Below are 20,054 nucleotides of genomic sequence, written 5' to 3'. Positions count from 1 at the left end.
AAGTCATTGTATAACAGTGGTTTGTTCTGTAGACAAGCGAAAAAAAAATATTGCTTAAGGGGGCTAATAATAATTACCTTAAAATTATAAAAAAAAAAACTGCTTTCATTCTAGCCAAAATAAAACATAAAACTGTTAAACTTCATTAGCGAAATGTTTGAAAAAAAATAAATAAGTAAATAAAAATTTCATATAACAAGTTAAAAAGTGCATATAAGTTTGACTTCAACTGTACAGTATATATATATATATATATATATATATATATATATATATATATACTGTATATATATATATATATATTAGGGATGCAGTTAATTTTTGACCACCAAAATTGGCATTTTTGAAGAAAGAGAAAAAAAAAGCTGAAAATTTGAGCCAAAAAAGTCTATGCTGCACCACATTGCCCAGCAGTGTTTAGCACACTTATTCAATCACCCTTCAGCCATAGCTTGCGTGTACAAATTTCGAAATCGCCCAGTCCACTCTGTAGAAAAGCAAGGTGCACAAAAGTGTGCTCGAATAACATTTCTATGTACAGTGGTCCCTCGCCATAACGCGGTTCACCTTTCGCAGTCTTGCGGATTTTTTGTGTGCAATTTGACATGCTTTTTTATACAGTGCATTGTGTTCTGCATCCTGATTGGCTGTAGACCATAGTCAATTAATATGATGCCTGTCTTTGATCGCTAGCAGCGTGACTCTGAAGTGCTGTACTGCATGTTTGCAAGTTTTCTCCCCAACAAACCCTATAATGACGATAAAACGTTCTGCACTGCCAAAGGCACCTGCGATAGCACCCAGAAGAAGATGCTAACCATCGCACAAAAAGTTGGACTTCTGGACATGCTAAAGGAAGGCAGAAGTTAAGCAAGTGTTTAAACAAAAGAAACGTGTGAAAATGTGAGAAAAGCGTATAAAGTGTGTAGTGAGGGGTTTTACAGCCTTAAAACATCTATAATAATTGTAAAAAATAAAGCTGACTACTTCACGGATTTCACCTATTGTGGGCTATTTTTAGAAAGTAACTCGCGCGATTAACAAGGGACCACTGTAGTAAACTTGTTTCTGCTTTTTTGCAATAGTGCTACTGTTCAGTCATGGCAACAATGGTAAAATGACACATCTAATTCACCGTCACTGAAATTTTAATGTCAACAGTGTGTGGTTTGTGTTTTTTTATCAGTATCGTTTAACGGTATCGTTTATAATATCGGTTTATCGATGTAGTTATTGAGTTAAATTTAAAAAGTCTTTTTTTTAAAAAATGTAACAGCTAATAAAAATAGCTTCATATTATTTTATATTACTTTATATTATTTAATAAAATAATAACTATTACAAAACTTTTACAAGAATTTTCTTTGCATCCCTAATATATAATCTGTGTTGCGCTCCCCTCTAAATAACACTTGTGTTTTTGACAACATTGAAAAAACAGCAGTTAAGAAAGCATCTGATTATATTGAGATGGGTATATGCATGTGCTCTTAAATTCTTAATGGTGACAGATAATGAGATGGAAACTAAATATATTATAGTTTGATTATAAACTATAGACGATATAGACCTGCCATTTGTAAGACATTTAAATTAATCCCATTCCTTGCATCATACACTGACGTTAAAGTACAGACTGCCTCTTTCAGACCATAGGTTTGTTCTGCTACAAACTATTTATACACTGGCAATAAAAAGGAGATCAATACATGAACATGCTAATGTATAGTCTCTTTAAAAATGTATAACTATATATAACTATACATTATCTCATCATATTTATAATAATAGTATTAGATTGAGTTGTGTCAGGCCCAGGTTCATAAACTATAGTAACTGATTTATTTAAATGGATTAGACAATATTGATGCATCTTTATTTTATAACCACAGGAATTGATGGTGATGTGACAACAGCATTTGGCTGCACATTTCAGGTATTCTGTATGAACAAAAACAACATGTAGCACTGTTATTATTGATTTGTTAGCATGAGCACACTGAAGAAATAATAATTTTGCTATTTTCATTTGCATATAGCAAGACACATTTCTTTTCCTTTCTGTTTTTATTTAAGTATATTATCTCAGGATTGTTGCCTTGCAAGTTGTGCCTTTCAGTTTTGTTTTTATTGTTGTTTTGTTTTAACTTTGACTGTAATATTTGTGAATATTGAAAGCAATGTGAAGGAGCTGTATGAATTTTAAGAGAACTGGAGTGGCAGCAGCTGCTCTGATTCAAGTGACACTTATCAGACTCTGAGTGGCTTTCGGCTGCTGGCAGTTCGCTCTGCTAACATGTATTTTCCTCGTTCAGAGATGGGAGAATTGTTTAGACAACCTAAATAGATCATTTGCACATATCCAGTTATAATCTAGAACTGGCACCCATGTTGAAGTTATTCATTTATACCTCACGAGCTTCATTAACTGAACATCGCCGTCCTCATGAAATCACAGCTGCTTTTTGTTTTTGACGTGTTCTTGATACACAATTGTGTATTCATGAAGAAACAACTGTGTTAAAGGACGCTCAGAACTGTTCATGAAACGTCATTTCAATTTGTAATCAAGTGAGTGCCAATTTCTGTACTATTAAAACTGAAGAAAACATGTCTGTCTTTTATTCTATTATATATGATTTGTTTCTGAATCTGTGTTATTATTTTTATTTTGTATTTTTTGATGAATTGCTTTAAGAAGTATTTCCGTCTTCATAAAATGATTTTCATATTTGTTTTAGTTTATTTTTGGAAATACTATCATTAAGGTTTTGTTTTGTTTTGTTTGGAAAGCTCTTAAGCTGTTAAAAATGCTGCGTTCCACACAAATCCTTAATGTTGTCCCAATACAAATCTATTACGTTAACTTCAATTAAAGTGGATTTAACACAAAACAGGGGCGACACGTTGGCTCAGTGGTTAGCACTGTCGCTTCACAGCAAGAAGGTCGATGGTTCGAGTCCCGGCTGGGTCAGTTGGCATTTCTGTGTGGAGTTTGCATGTTCTCCCCGTGTTCGCGTGGGTTTCCTCTGTGTGCTCCGGTTTCCCCTACAGTCCAAAGACATGCTCTATAAGTAAATTGAATAAACTAAATTGGCCGTGGTGTTTGTGTGCGGATGAGTATGTATGGGTGTTTCCCAATACTGGGTTGCAGCTGGAAGGGCATCTGCTGTGTGAAACATATGCTGGAACAGTTGGCGGTTCATTCCACTGTGGTGACCCTTGATGAATAAAGGGACTAATCCGAAGGTAATTGAATGAATGAACATAAAACAATTAAGTTGTCCCAAAAGAAAAAAACTCAAGAATTGTGTTGATTCAGCTCATTTTAAATTAGTTTGAACACCCAGCAAAAATCTTTTTTTGAGTGTATATACTATATCTTATGTACTCTGAGGTATAAATTATTTAATCAAAACATCGATAATCTGGAATATTATTATAATTAAAATTGTATGTCTGTTGATTTTTTATTTCTGTGATGCAAAGCTGAATTTTTAGTTGGTGACAGTCAGATGATCCTTCAGAAAACACTGCTGATTTATTAAGAAAAAAGTTTGAATAGTCTAATGATCTGATAACATTTAATTAAAATACAAATTAATTGAGGTCAGAGAGTGGGGACATCGTATCTATGGAACTATCAACAGCGCACATTCATGGCACACAATTAGGGCTGTACGATATTGAAAAAAATGTAACATTGCCATGTTTTTAATCCTGCAATATATACTGCAATGAATACAATATCACCAGGGGCCAGTTCTTCATACCTCACTTAAATGATCCAAGATGATTTGGCAGATCTTGGATATTTGATCTTGATAACTGATCTCTGGTTAGTTTGGTTCTTCAAACAAGTTCGTGAATCAGATCAATATATCTGGATGAACTGATCTGAGATCACTGCATGTGTTGTGAAGGACAGATCTATCAATTCTTGAAATTATGATCAGCAATGCAATGATTGGCCGGCGGCACAGCAACGTAATGACATCATCTGATTAATATTCAATTATCTATGTGAGCAAAATTACACAAAATTCGTAGTAAATGGATTGTTAAATACGATACACAAAATCTTTCCACCTTTGTTGTGGGCTGCAGGCTCTACACTTTCATGTAGCAATTTATTTTTTTTACATTTAAATTTTCTTTATTATAGTAGCCTAGGCCTATTCAGGTCTCTTAATCGGCGTAAAGAATAACTGGCTGTTTAAATTCGTTTTAAAAGCATTTTGATATTGGTAAAGGTGTCTGCAACTTTTGCGAAGCATCAAATCACCGTCATATTAGCTGTCAAAACGATATTAGCTGCAATCACTATTCCTTTAAAAAAAAAAATGAAATATTGTGCATGTCTACTATCATACACAAATTGTACAAAAGCGGGTACCTTAAAATAGTACGAATTTGTCAAAAAAAAAAAGTCCATATTAATAAATGTTCTCTTCCGAGTGCAGATTGCATAAGTTTTATTTCTATATATTTTTTATTATACATACATATACATACATACATACATACATACATATATATATATATATATATATATATATATATATATATATATATATATATATATATACACATACACATATACATATATATATATTTTTTTTACTATTTTCCTAAGTGTATAAAACTACTGTAAGAAAATATCAGAATTCAGTTTCTTGACCCAAAAATGACCTGATCTAATCCTGTTTATATGAAATAAGCATGCTCTCGAGTAGGTTTGAGCTACCACAACTGTTGCTATAACAACAAATCTCGGATGAGTTTTGAAAAAAGAAACGATCCTGGAACGTGTCAAATCGCCAATAGCCAAATCCAGCTAATTGAGTAATCCACGTACGAAGAACAGACCCCAGATGACTTAATATCGCTATTTGAAAAGAAATTGTAATGTTAGTTTCATGACTCTGCCATGGAAAGTGTATCTCCATAAAATCTAATAGGCAATCTATAAATACAAATTATTTTTCAAGTCTAATAGCATTTGGGTGCAGTAATTGAATAATAAAAATAATTCAATTACAAAAATATTCAAATTACAAATGGTACAATTTCTTATGCCTAGATACTTTTAAAATCATTCCAGAGGCCTCAAAAACACATGCAATAGATAAATAATAATACAAACTCAACACTGCGTATCCTGTGATGTGACTATGATCACATTGCGATATCGATTCTGAAACGATATATTGTGCAGCCCAACACACAATCCAAAACTTTAAAATTCTAGTGAAAAAGTTATGATAATTGTCAAACATTATATTTCCTCTTTTAAACGTACATCTTAGTTCTCTTTCTGTTTGGTTTGCTCTATAAGTATAGAATATATTTTGTCCATCTACCTGTTACCCTGCAACGATTATTTTTTTCTACACCTTTTGGTTGTACTTTACCAAGTCTACCATGGGATGTTCCTCCTTGTAAAATTGTACTGGATTTTTTTGCAAAAAAAATTTAAAAATTAAAAAAAAATATATATATATATACAAATAATTTGCTAAAGTAAAGAAGTCTTGATTCATTTAATGCATCATTCATTTTTTTCTTTTTTTATTGGTGACCATACTTAGTAGTATAAAATACAACATAGGAAAAATTACAGACTGTCTTAGTTTTCTTATTTTCCCTCTATCCCCTCAAAATAAAATAAATAAAATGTATGAATTAACATCCTCTGAGAGAATTTTTTAAAATAAAATAAAAAAATAATGGAAAAAATAACAATTGGGCAAGTTTACAATAAAAAAGAAAAAAAAATTAAAAGTTCACGTTAAGGAGCCAATATTTCCTTTTTTCCAATTATTTACTGTGTATTAGAGCTGATATCAACTGAACAGGGTAAGCCTTTGATATAGTCTAAAACAGGGTTCCAGGTCTTGTAAAAAGACTTGTGAGGTCCTTTAAGTAAACATCTTAATTTCTCAAGTTTTATGCAGCTAAAGATTTCTCGAATCCACATGTCATGTGATGGAGGAATCACCTGTTTCCATTTGATAAGAATGGCTCGTCTAGCTAAAAGAGTAGAAAAAGCAATAACCTGGCGAGATGCAACAGTCAAGTCAACTCTCTCTGAAATACCAAAAAGGGCTGTCAAGGGGTTAGGGTCTAGATTTATGTTAATAGCTTCATTAAGTGTATCAAAAACACTGGACCAGAAATTTGTCAATTGGGGGCAACTCCAGAACATATGAATATGGTTAGCAGGAGATTGCTTACAGCGATGACAGACATCACTTCTCTTAGGAAAATTTTTGGCTAATTTGGCATTGGTTAAGTGAGCTGTATGGAGCATCCTTCATTGCATTAGGCCATGTCTGGCGCATATAGAGGACTAGTGGACCATCTTTAAAATACCTTCCCATTGTTCTGCCGCAATACCAACAACAAGGTCATTTTTACAAGACTCTTTGAGAGAAATTTGCATTTAGTGTACTTATGAAATTATAAATAGCTGATATTAGATGTTTCTAAACCGAAAAAATAGTCAAGATGATGTTCAGGAAAGTGGGGAAACAATTTCTTAAAGTGTCTGACCTGAAAGAAACGAAACAAAACACTGTTGGGGAGATTGTATTTAGTGGATAGAAATGGAAAAGATGCGAATACCCCGTCCTCATATAAATCCTTTACCTCAACGAGTCCATTAGCTGCCCAGGTGCGAGAAGCATGAACAAAACAAGATGGTGAGAAACATTTATTGTTCAAAATTGGTGTATGGATAGATGTTTTATGCAAGCCGTATTGCATTTAATGTATTATTCCTAAATTAATTAGTTTTTTTAATGTACTAGACACTAATATATTTACAGTGGCTAAACAGGTGTCAAGTTCATCAGTAATGTTTGTTGTGTAGCCTCAGGTGTCTCATGACTGCACCTTATCTAGAAGGAGAACTAGTCCAATGCTTAAGGGCAGGATATTGGCACAGACCCTGTGTTTATTTCTGGCCAGCAGCCATGGGTCTGGAACAAAATGATCTGTCTTTTCTCCTGCACGTCTCTCCTAACAGCACTTGATCTGGTGGCTGACAGTGAAGCTCCGCCCACTCTGGAAAAACTGCTATTTTAAGATCCATAACTCCACCACATGACCTGTCAGTCATTCGCACAATGTCCCTTATTTCTGAAACTGCTATTACTGAAACCATATTTTACACACAAACTACCTACTATACAAACTGATTGAATTATGAGAATATTATTTTAGAATTTTATTAAAGTGCAGAATATGTCTTAATTCAGTGTCATACATATTGAAGGTCTTTGTACCTACCATATACTGGGGTCAGAGGCTGGTAGTGGCTGTTTCTCCTCTTCAGAGAATGACTGGAAACAGGATGTGTCTGCTGGGAGGAAGAATCATTGCTTCCAGGTGACAAAAGGAGATAGAAACCTCTTATTTAGTGCTGACTAGAGTGAAAAATCTTAAAAATACATTACCAATTACTGAGGCCAATGCCTTTCGAGGGTTTCAACAAATGTTGAAAAAACAGAACCACAAATAACCTCAAAACTAGTTAAAGCTTGTAAACGTGTGTGTTAGCTTGAGAAAGCCAAGCCTTAGTTTAAATGTAGACAGAAGAGACAGATACATGCATCTGCTATGAAAAGGATTAACCTGTTTTATGAGGTTTTATAATGGTTTAACCACGGGTTTCCAACCAGAATTTAACCACTGTGTTGTAAAACTGGTTATTGCAAATAGTAAAATTGTAACTACACTTTAACTTTTAAAAAGCCATAATTTTCAAATGGGTATAGATCAATTAGCAACATGATAGTTTTCTCTGACACCACTTATCACAATGTTAGCATATTTTAGCGTGTTGCTAACTACGCTAGCTAGCATGTATCTAACGTTTTAAAGGGTGCTAAAATGTTTCACATATGTAGCATGCTCCGACCGATAGTTTTCTAGCATTATGAACACAAGTGCTAATGTTTTTGCATTTTGCTAGCATATTGCTAACATTTTAACCCATCTGTTTTATCATGTTCTGGCATTATAAAACGCTGGGTAGATTTATTCCCCAGAATACATAGCTTGAATTTATTTAATAAATATAATAAGACTAGTAATACAATTAATAAAACTAGTAATCTAAATTAAACTAGTAATATCTTGTTAATCAAATTATCATCTAATTTTTTTTCTTTTTTTTTTTTTTTGGTTTTTGTTCACCGAAATTTCTGGTTTTATGACTCTTCTCACGCCAGTATAGTGTCAAAAAGTGTCTTGTATGTTAGTGAAAATTAATTATTAGTAAAATTATGTTACCTTCAACGCTGCACACCGTCAGTGAACGAGAACGATTCGTTCTCCAAATGATTCGTTAAAAGTAGATTCGAATCATTTTACATAAAATGAATCACATTTTAGGTTACTTGGATGGATTGGTAAAATACAATATTTCGGGCCCGTAGCCAGTCAATGTGGACCTTTTTGCAGTTATTCGCCTTCATTTTACATTTAATTGTGAGATTTAAATACTGTTTTTTAGTGACATTTTTAAGCACTATTTTTAGCTGGATTAGCTTGTCAGGAGGTCATCATAACAACATCATAACACACTTTTTTGATGAACAAAAAAAATCCTAAAAGATTTAGAATAAAGAAATATGAATACATACATATATATATATATGTATGTGTGTGTTTTTAAAATACAAATTTATTACATATTAGAAAAAATAGGAATCTGTTCAATTTTTAAATAAAAAACAGAAGTCTATTGTCATTTGTTATAACAAGCAGACCAGTACAGTTAACTTTCTTCAGTCAGAATTTGGCCCATTGAATAATAAAAAAACATAATAATGAAGAGATTTATGATTTGTCTAGCCTCTCTTGTAACAAAAGTATGTTTGAAAATTCATGGATAACAACAATAGCCAAAATAGTTTTCAAATTAATTTTAATATGGGCCACTTTTGGTGCTTCACACCTTTTTATTTGTCTTTTTTTTTAGATTTAGAATAAGATTTAGAATAAAAGTTACTTGTAAAATATTTTCTATATTTAACAACAATACAGTAGGTCAGTAGTTAAAGATGACCTCACCTACAGTACGTCAAATTCTTATGTTTTCTTGCACAGACTCATGAAAAATAATTATTTGCATTGAACAAAACTGATTAACTGAGGAGTCCGCTTGATCTTAAAGCATTTTTTGATAAGTTACTTTTACAATTTATGATGGCATAACAGTCAAATTAGGACAAATGAACTCATATGGGACAAATTTTGGACCTTTGTCAGGGAACCCCTCTGGCTACGGCCCTGTATTTACTGTTAGGTCTTGTGAACCTTTGGAAAATAAAGTTTAAAACTGTAGTAATTCTAACATTTACCTTTTCCAATAGACCTACTTCTCATTCTTGGATTCTCAAATATCTAACAGAAGTTTAACTCAACCAAAAAACTATATTTAAAACCCATTAGTAGCTTAATCTAAAGTCAGCTTTAAGGTAGGATATCGCTGTTTGCTCTCATTAAACCTTCAACTTAAGCGCTTCGGTTTTTCATCTGACAAAGACTAATGACTTCCATCTCATCCTGTTCAGCTGTTATCTGTAATGTGCTCTTGCCGTACTCCCTGATATGATCCTCTTACATTACACTTGGCTTTTCATTGTTCCATCAGAAAATGATTTACAGTGTTTAAGACAAGCTTAACACATGAGTTTCATTAGAGAACAGGACAGATCTTCTGTGAATAGTATTTCTATGCATGAACCATAAGTGTATAAAGTGTTAGAATCAAAAGTGTGAATACCTTATTGATCTAAAATGCAATATTTTATGTTAAATATGAATAATAAATCTACAGTTTGGCCTACGATTTGCAGGTAAACAATCCAAGATTTTCTGTTTAAATACAAGAAAATCTAGCAAGCAATAATTAATACTAATATAAATAAACAGAGCAAGCAAGCTCTGTAGATCAGTCAACAAAAAGATGTCAATGAAATAATTATTATTGTCAACATTGGATTTATGTGGAATGTACAACAAGCAAACATAGCAATTAACCAAAGTGTATGAGGAATTTATGTAAAAGCAATCGTTTGTTTATAATGAAGACAATGTCAGTATATGATTCCTACAGGCTCCAGAAGTAAATATTTCTTCACCGATGTAGGAAGAAAGAGTTGCTGGACACCCAGTTCACAGCGTTTCAACATTGCAGCCCGAATGGCACATCTGGACAGATGCTGGAGAGTCCGTGGAGTGTTGGTGCAGACGGCAAACAAAGAGTCATAGAAATTTCTGTGCCTCTAAATGAGGAAATGAAACAAGGTTGAAATTACATCATAAATCTAGAAGCATTTCTAAAAGAAGATAAACTAAATGTTTTCCCCTGATTATTTTAAGCATAGACGTTATACATTTTTAAATATTTAAAAATATTTACAGTTTTTTTGTATTAATTTTTAAATAACAGTAATAAAAAAATAGAATAATATTCTGACCTCATAAACAGCTTCAGGTATTGCAGCCCTCCATTTTTTGGTGTGTTTGATGTGCTCATAAGAGTTTACCATGACCTCCACTGCTCTGGGGTATTCATAACACGCCTGCAAAACCTACTTAAAAGACAACCAAGAAGAACAACATTATTATTTAAAGACACACTTCAGGGCCAACAACCTCTAGGTGACCAGCTTTACTCTAAAAAAGCATGAGGATTAAAAATTATTATACAATTGCATTTTTGCAATATTATCTACAGTTACTGACCACACCTAAACACATTGTTCAAGTGTTTTCTTTACCGAAACTTCTCAGGTTTTGTCCAGGTGTCTGTTTATATCTGCAAAAGTTACCACAATTTCAGAAGCCTTCTTGACCCAAAGAATTATTAAAATAAGAGCTCTCCTCTTGTGCAACACAAGTAAACATATGTTCTGGGGGGGGTTTTCGCAGAACTGACACGCAGATTTGGTAGCATATCCAAATGCGAATCTTCTGGAGATTTGTTTTTTGTGACACCAAAACATTTTTGACCATTTATTCAACCTCAAGTGATTCCAAATGTTCATAGGTTTTGTTTTTCATTTATCTCATTATCAGTGACATCGAATTTTGCCTGCTCAAACTCTAGCGTGACTATGGCTTTACACTGTAAGCCGCTCAGCTAATGTTTAAGTTTGTAATAATTGAATTGTTTGCAAAATAAAAAACACCACATGTGGATTTTTATAACTCCAAATTTGCGTCTCATTTGGGAAGCTACTACGGTCTTCCAGAAGTCGCCACAAATATTTAGGAAACCTTCATGGCTGTATAATTAAATACACCATGTTTTCCACCAAGGTAACCCGTGGTGCTGAAATATAATTGGGTAAACTGGCATTGGGCTGGTTATAGAGACCAAAACAAAGACCAACGTGGAACTCTTAAAGGAGAACAACTGACTATATTGTTTTTCAGATAAACAACTATGTTCGTTTATTGTTTTTTGTAAATTTATGCAAACATATTATAGTAATCATATGATTTAGAAGAGTCTGAAATTGGGTAAACTGGCAGTGGGCTGGTTATAGAGACCAAAACAAAGACTGATGTGTAACTCTTAAAGGAGAATAACTGACTATAGCATTGTTTTTCAGATAAACAACTATTCGCTTATCATGTTTCGTAAATATCTGCAAACATGTAATGGTTATTACTGTATATGATTTAAGAGAGTCTGAAATTGGGTAAACTGGCAATGGGCTGGTTACAGAGACCAAAACAAAGATCAATGCAGAAGTCTTAAAGAATAACTGACTTTAGCATTGTTTTTTTTTTAGATAAACAACTAAATTCGAGTAGCATGTTTTGTAAATATCTACAAACATATCATGGTAATTATATGATTTAGAAGAGTCTGAAATTGGGTAAACTGGCAGTGGGCAGGTTATAAGGACCAAAAACAAAGATCAATGCAGAAGTCTTAAAGGAGAATAACTGACTTTAGCATTGTTTTTCAGAAAAACAACTATGTTCGCTTAACGTGTTTTGTAAATATCTGCAAACATGTAATGGTAATAACTGTATATGATTTAAGAGAGTCAGAAATTGAGTAGCTGGCAGTGGGCAGGTTATAGAGACCAAAACAAAGACCGATGTGTAACTCTTAAAGGAGAATAATTGACTATAGCATTGTTTTTCAGATAAACAACTATGTTCATTTAGCATGTTTTGTAAATATCTGCAAACATGTAATAGTAATTACAGTATATGATTTAAGAGAGTCAGAAATTGGGTAAACTGGCAGTGGGCTGGTTATAGAGACCAAAACAAAGACCAATGTGTAACTCTTAAAGGAAAATAACTGACTTTAGCATTGTTTTTCAGATAAACAACTATGTTCGCTTAACGTGTTTTGTAAATATCTTCAAACATATTATGGTAATTGTATGATTTAGAGGAGTCAAAAACTTATAACCTTTAATCCTTGTGTACAATTCAAATTGACTTCCCTTTCGTTATGTTTGTGGCTGTTTTTGCCTCATTGACTTCCATTATAACCACGTTTTTTGATTGCAAAGCCATGTCCCCCATCATGCATTCTTGATGGTTGGTGGGTTTTCCCTGTTGGGAAGAGATAAAACGTGTAATTTTTACCATTGATCATCAGTTGGCACCATAAACCCTTTAGATAAACCTGTGCAAATAAGTGTCTGGCTTTTACAGTATATGGAGTTCTATGGAGTGAAACAGCAGATTATAGTGTGTGAGCGTAAATACACTTACTATGTTTGCTATGTTCTCAAAGAGATCTGCTTATTTTTTTACTTTCTAAAACATATCAAGGGAAGTGTGCAAAGGTCTCTCTTACTCACATGCCCTATACTCCTTATAAAAGCCAGAAATTAAGCTTTTTTTGCACTGTAACTGATAATCAACAGTAAAAAATGCCAAATTGTATCTTTTCCCAACAGGGAAAACCACCAACAATCAAGAATGCATGATTATATGGTGTCATGGGTTTGCAATCAAAGAATGTCATTATATTGGAAGTCAATGGGGCAAAAACAGCCCCAAACATAACGAAAGGGTAGTCAAATTGCCCAGAGTGTATTGTTGAGTTTTTGAAAAATTCCAAAGAGTTTTCCTAAAATATGTGTCAAAATATGATTTGTCACCAAAAATCCTTCCATTTGCTGAAACACAGAGAACGTTGTGGCCAAATTAAGCCTCAAAATCACCCCAGAGTGGATGAAAACATCCCCAACAGCACGCAAGTGTTCAAGTGGTTTAGCAGGGCAAGTGTGTGTACCTTGTGAAACTGCGGCGGATACACCCGTGCTGCTCCGTAGTTCAGAAGCAGCTGATAGCAGCGTTCAGGAATAGCCCACGGCCTGATCTGCGTCACCTTCAGCACATACTGTATGGCTGCGCAGCCGTTGACATCCATATCATTAGTGTTTGCTCCAGCCTCCAGCAACATCTGAACCAGCACATGGTCACAGTTCCAGCAGGCTTTGTGCAGCGCCGTCTTCTTGTCTTCCTCTTGCATATGCAGGTTAGCATTGTGGTCCAGCAGGATCCGGCAGACAAGATGGTGGTCTGAGCTGTAGGTCCGCTCACGAATGTCCATGGCCCAGAATACAGCAGTGATCAGAGGCGTCTCCCTGTAGCCGTTAACTGCATTGATAGTGGCTCCGTGTGCGATATAAAATGCAACCGTTTCTGGGAGCCCGTAGCGGGCCGCCGTGTGCAGAGGGGTGTCCTCGTTCTCCTCACTGGGCATGTTGAGTTTGGCACCTGCAGTAAGAATTAAAGACGAGTTTGTGTTTTATTCCCACACAGTGAAAGTCAATGTTGTTTTGTACTCTGTGATTTTACATACAGAAGTTACAGTTTTTAGTTTTACCTTCTTTAAAGCATTAGTTCACTTCCAGATTCAAATTTCCTGATAGTTTACTCAACCCCTTGCCGGCCTACCAGTTCATTCCTTTCCTTTCTTCATTCATTTATTCATTTTCCTTTGGCTTAGTCTCTGATTTATCAGAGGTTGCCACAGCGGAATGAACCGCCAACTATTCCAGCATATGTTTTACACAGCGGATGCCCTTCCAGCTGCAACCCAGTACTGGGAAACATCCATACACACTCGCATTCACACACACTCATACATTACGGCCAATTTAGCTAACCCAATTCACCTACAGCGCATGTCTTTGGACTGTGGGGGAAACCGGAGCACCCGGAGGAAATCCACGCCAACATGGGGAGAACATGCAAACTCCATACAGAAATGCCAACTGGTCCAGCCAGGACTCGAACCAGCGACCTTCTTGCTGTGAGGCAACAGTGCTAACCACTGAGCCACCATGGCCTGAAAAACAGGAAATATCCAGTGAGCGGCAGTTCTGTGGGCGCAAATGCCTTGTTGATGCCAGAGGTCAGAGGAGAATGGACAGACTGGTTCCAGCTGATAGAAAGTCAACAGTAACTCAAATAACCACTCGTTACAACCGAGGTCTGCAGAAGAGCATCTCTGAACGCACAACACATCAAACCTTGAGGCGGATGGGCTACAGCAGCAGAAGACCACACCAGGTGCCACTCCTGTCAGCTAATAACAGGAAACTGAGGCTAAAATTCACACAGGCTCACCATAATTGGACAATAGAAGATTGGAAAAACATTGCCTGGTCTGGTGAGTCTCGATTTCTGCTGCAACATTCGGATGGTAGGGTCAGAATTTGGCCTCAACTACTTGAAAACATGGATCCATCCTGCCTTGTATAAACTGACCATGCTAGTTGTGTAATGGTGTGGGGCACATTTTCTTGGCACACTTCGGGCCCATTAGCACCAACTGAGCATCATGTCAACACCACAACCAACTTGAGTATTGTTGCTGACCATGTCCATCCCTTTATGACCACATTGTACTTATCTTCTGATGGATTATTACAGCAGGATAAAGCACCATGTCATAAAGCGTGAATCATCTCAGACTGGTTTTCTTGTACATGACAATGAGTTTACTGTACTCAAATGGCCTCCACAGTCACCAGCTCTCAATCCAATAGAGAACCTTTGGGATGTGGTGGAATGGAAGATTTGCATCATGGATGTGGAGCCGACAAATCTGCAGCAACTGCGTGATGCTATCATGTCAAGATGGACAAAAATCTCTGAGGAATATTTCCAGTACCTTGTTGAATCTATGCCGCGAAGGATTAAGACAGTTCTGAAGCCAAAAGGGGGTCCAACCCGGTTTTAGTAAGGTGTACCTAATAAAGTGGCCTGTAAGTGTATATGTTCAAAAACCCTGGGTTAAAGGTGTAGTTTACCTAAAAATGAACATTTACTCACTATTTTCTCACCCTCAGGTGGTTCTAGACATTTTAAGTTTCTTTCTTATGTTGAACACAAAAGAAGATATTTTGAAGAAAGCTGAAGACCTGTAACCATTGACTTTCATAGTATGAAAAACAAATACTATGGACGTCATTTCTCTTATGTTTACCAGAAACATAACTGTAAGTAAAGGGCGAGTAAATGATAACAATTTTCCTTTTTTGAGTGAACTATCTTTCTGATATGCCGTGTTTCGCTTCCTGTAAAAGCACTTTAATATGAGACATTCTGAATACTGACAAGCTGATACTTTTCAGATGTATAATAACTGCTTAGCAAATGTACAGACCTTTGTGCACAAGTATTTTGGCGCAGTCCAGTGACTCTGGTGTGATGCAGTAGTGTAATGGCGTATGTCCGCTCAGAGACATGCTGTTGATCCGTGCGCCCCAGTCCAGCAGAAGGCCCACACAGTCAGCGCTGGCCACCGTACAGGCCACATGTAGAGGTGTCTTCCCATTCGGCTTTCTGTTGACCGCTGCTCCGTTCTGCAGGAGAACCACAGCACTGTCCAATGCGCTGTACATCATACACACGTGAAGACCCATCGCCCAGGACGTCTCCAGTTTATAACTCGGCAGCCAGTAACCTTGAGGAAAAGACAGTGATGGAAAAAGTACTGAAAAATCATACTCAAGTAAAAGTACCATTGTGTACACAAAGATGTAGAGCAAGTAGTAAAAGTTTCTGATGTAAATATCACTCATAGTTTGATCAGCCCTTTTAAAAGGACTCAAGAGTTGTGAGTAGTGAGGACACTACCTGACAAAAGTCTTGTCATTGATCCCAGTTTTAAGAGCAGCAAGTAATAACTTGACTTCTAGTTGATCATTTGGAAAAGTGGCAGAAGGTTGATTTTCTGATGAATCCCAATCATCACAAACACTGCAGAAGACCTATTGGAACCTGCATCGACCCAAGATTCTCATAGAAATCAGTCAAATTTGGTGAAGGGAAAATCATGGTTGAATTAACATCAACAGCCTGAGGAATTAAGACATTTGTGCTGCCCATTACATTACAAACCACAGGAAAGGGCCAATTCTTCAGCACGATAGCGCTCCTTCTCATACTTCAGCCTCCACATCTAAGTTCCTGAAAGCAAAAAAAGGTCAAGGTGCTCCAGGATTGGCCAGCCCAGTCACCAGACATGAACATTATTGAGCATGTCTGGGGCAAGATGAAGAAGGAGGCATTGAAGATGAATCTAAAGAATCTTGATGAACTCTGGGAGTCCTGCAAGAATGCTTTATTTGCTATTCCAGATGACTTTATGAAAGATTTGAGCCATTGCAGAGATGTATAGATGCAGTCCTCCAAGCTCATAGGAGTCAGACACAATATTCATTCTTTTTCCACTGCAACATGACTTTATATTCTATACTCTACATTATTTCTGTTAAGTGATGAGACTTTTGTCTAAGCAAAGTCAGACCTTACTGTCCTAATTAAATCATTAAAAATCATGGCATGATCAAATTTTATTTTGGTATAATAAGTGTAATCTAGAGGCCTTTGCCTTTCATATAAGACACTTCTGAAGTTCTGATACCAAATGATCAACTAGAAGTCAATGTATTTTTGTTGTTCCTAAAACTTGTATAGGTGACAAGACTTTTGTCAGGTTTTTTTTGCAAACGTAACATTCTGTAGTGCAATTAGGTTTTTAAATGTATTGTTTAAGGCCAATTCAGTCATCATACAGTAAACATCCATAATCTTTTCATTAGTGACGTGCAGTATAAACAGTCTCTCTGACTCGATTTTATTATCTTGAGGTTGTTCTGTATGATGTGATTTGATTGGACGGGAATTACAGGACTGATTATTCTACTTTAGCCAATCACCATCGACAAGACATATAAAAAATAAAGTAGTGACTGCAGGTTGAAGGAAAACAGTGGTGTAAAAGTACAGATACAGCACTAAATATGTATTCAAGTGAAAGTTAAAGTACAGATTTTTAAAACTGCTTAGTAAAGAATAAATCCGGAGAAAACCTACTCAGTTACTGTAATTTGAGTATTTGTAATTTGACACGTCACACCACTGCTTGTAAATTTAGTGTATTAAGCGATGTAACTTATGTTTTACCTGGTCTCAGAGTTGTTATTGGTTACTAAACCTAAAATATTATTGAAATAAAGAAATATTAATAAAAAATATTAATATTAGATTGACCTACACTGTAAAAAAATGATGGGTTCCATACAATTGATTTGTGTTGGGGCTTATTAATTTTAACAAATTTAAGTAGACTGAACATAAAACAATTACGCTGTCCCAACAAAACTCAAGAATTGTGTGGTTCCAGCTCATTTTAAAAAAGTAGTTTGAACAAACATCATGTCATTTTTTTGAGTGTAAAAAAACAACATGGAGAAATGTTGCCTTTGTAGAAATAACTAAAATAAACAAGTTTTAATCACTCAACTTAATAAAAAAAAATAAAGTTACTAATACAATGACAACAACACATAACAAATCACCAAAATGTATAATATTTTAGTGAAGCTGACATTCTAACACCAAACACTAAATCAAAATATGAATAAATGCCATAAATGTATAGCTTTTTTTCTTTTTATACTATTTTTTTTTACAATTTTGAAGCTCACTGAAAGGGCCAGCTTTGGTTCATTAATGTCAATTTATCTGATAAAATATTTCCAAATAAAATAGGAATATAAATTAAAAAGCAGCTTCTTATTGGTTCCAGGGGGTAATCTGGGGTGGGGAATCGTGATTCTAAAGGACATTTGATTAGACAAAAATCTGTAGTGCATGATGACTCGTTGATATTTTTCACTCTTTTTTCCTGGAAGATAAAATTTGACAAAGTGACAGTATACAGAATACAGTACAACCATGTAGATCCCCTCACAAATAACACACAAGCTATATTTTGATTTCAGGGGTTCTTGTGGCATAGTCTAATATTTTAAAGTACAAATATTCTCGATTCATTTAATGTCATAATATCACATATAATTATATGTACACGAGACAAAAGCTATTTAGATATAAACTTTTAAAATAAACTGAAACTCTATTGGTCAAGTTAACTGAGGTTGACTGATCAGATGTGTTATGTTTTTGGACTGGCTATGTTATTTGTTGACAATATATCATATATTTTATCTTTAATGGGCGTAAAGAGCAAAAATCTTTTTAAAGTCTAAAATAGCTTTCAATGTAAAAGCTTATATAATTTTCCCTCTGGTTTTTGTCTTTTTATGTTTATTTTATGTATTTAATTTATTATTTTCTTCCTAAAAATGTAATATACATAATGTAAGACCATCCCTGTATTTTCTCAAATGTTGTAAGTTTCAAGCTGCAATCTTTTATTGTTTAACGTCTTTGAAATCAATAAACAAGCTCACACTTTAAATGCTTACTGTTTATGTAACTGGCGATCTGGCGCCACCGTGTGACTTGTCAACAAACTGCAGTCATACAGCTATTATGGTTCTCGCTTTAAAAAGTCTGTAGTGTTTTTTTCAGAAATTACCTTGCTTATACGAGGCAAGGACCATATCGCGGTCCTCCACATCTAACACAGTGTCTATATCAATGCTGGTGGTGCGCAGGATTTTTGCGACCTCCGCCGCGTCGTTACGCATGAGCGCGTCTAGAAAACGCGCCTTCAGCAGACTCGCCGCGTCCCGCCGCGACTGACTCCGGTTCTCCTCCTCGTCTAAACCGAGAACTGCTCGAAGCCCGCTCATATCTCACAGAGGCGACAGTGCACCGGGTAATCCACTTGAAAACACCAAGTGATTCCTGAACGTTTATGAATTGCAGTGGTCTGGAGCGTGGCTGGGAAACACAATCGTGGAGTCACTCACTTCAGTCCGACTATTAATAGACTGCGAGGGGAAAGAGGTCAAAGCAGACCCGGCAAAAACTTACCTTTAGGGCTTTTGGAGTTATGGGTCGCATTAATGATCGAGAAAAAATATTTATTGATCTTAATAGAGCGGGTAATTATTATATTAGAACGAGTTTGGAAGTATGACGTGACACTGAAGACTAAATGGAGTAATGATGCTGAAACATATATTCACATATAAAATAGTTATTTTACATTCACATTTGGTCATTTAGCAGACGCTTTTGACAGTATGGGCATTCAGCGATTCAACAAGAAGAGGCAATACACTTAAGAAGTGCTAGTTATACATTATAAAGTAACTTGTTTGTGCTCAGATAATTTAGTGCTAGAGTAAAGCCCGATTCACAAGGATTCACTGAAGTGACGGATCCACAATTCAGTTCAGCAACGCTTGACATCACCCATTCAAAGTGAATGGGAAGCATCGACGCTGATGCCCTTGTGAATGGGTCATAAGAGTGCTAGATTTTTGTTGTTGTTGTTTTTTTAGATTGAGAGAGAGAGAGAAACTGTTTCTACAGGTGGTTTGTCAAGCCCACTCACCTGTGTGAAGAACACTTCATAAATGCGCAGTGTTTGTGTCGGTTAATGTGCCAGTGAGATGAATGAGTGGTTTTTCTACCAGCATTTTTTTAAGCCCACTGACGGCTTATTCCACATTACTACTACAAAGTGTGTGTCGCTTGGGAGGAAGTTTTTTTTTTTTTGACCATCTCACGCTATTCTGATTAACTTCAACGATCTAAAAACAGATATTCTGAAGCCAGGTAGC

General features: G+C 35.4%; 1 protein-coding gene across 1 annotated transcript; it reads right to left on the bottom strand.

Moving 5' to 3' along the window:
- Positions 1-9,994: 9,994 nt before the first annotated feature.
- Positions 9,995-19,235, bottom strand: asb4 (ankyrin repeat and SOCS box containing 4). Its single transcript, XM_056479894.1, has 5 exons — positions 18,899-19,235; positions 15,674-15,973; positions 13,289-13,776; positions 10,494-10,607; positions 9,995-10,298 (listed from the first exon to the last, which is right to left on the bottom strand). The coding sequence occupies exons 1-5, from the start codon at positions 19,113-19,115 to the stop codon at positions 10,110-10,112; spliced, it is 1,308 nt and encodes a 435-aa protein (XP_056335869.1). The 5' UTR covers positions 19,116-19,235; the 3' UTR covers positions 9,995-10,109.
- Positions 19,236-20,054: the final 819 nt, after the last annotated feature.

Source organism: Danio aesculapii, chromosome 19 (assembly GCF_903798145.1).
Source record: "Danio aesculapii chromosome 19, fDanAes4.1, whole genome shotgun sequence".
NCBI classification, from domain to species: Eukaryota; Metazoa; Chordata; class Actinopteri; order Cypriniformes; family Danionidae; genus Danio; species Danio aesculapii.
The sequence above is the reverse complement of the archived record's forward strand: the minus strand, read 5'-3'. Positions and strand labels throughout refer to the sequence as shown.

Excerpts from the sequence above, each read along its gene's own strand:
- asb4 (XM_056479894.1), bottom strand. The coding sequence starts at position 19,115 with ATGAGCGGGCTTCGAGCAGTTCTCGGTTTAGACGAGGAGGAGAACCGG. Across the intron at positions 13,777-15,673 it reads CAAAATACTTGTGCACAAAG|GTGCCAAACTCAACATGCCC; the intron begins GTCTGTACATTT and ends TTCTTACTGCAG. Across the intron at positions 10,608-13,288 it reads ATCCGCCGCAGTTTCACAAG|GTTTTGCAGGCGTGTTATGA; the intron begins GTACACACACTT and ends TCTTTTAAGTAG.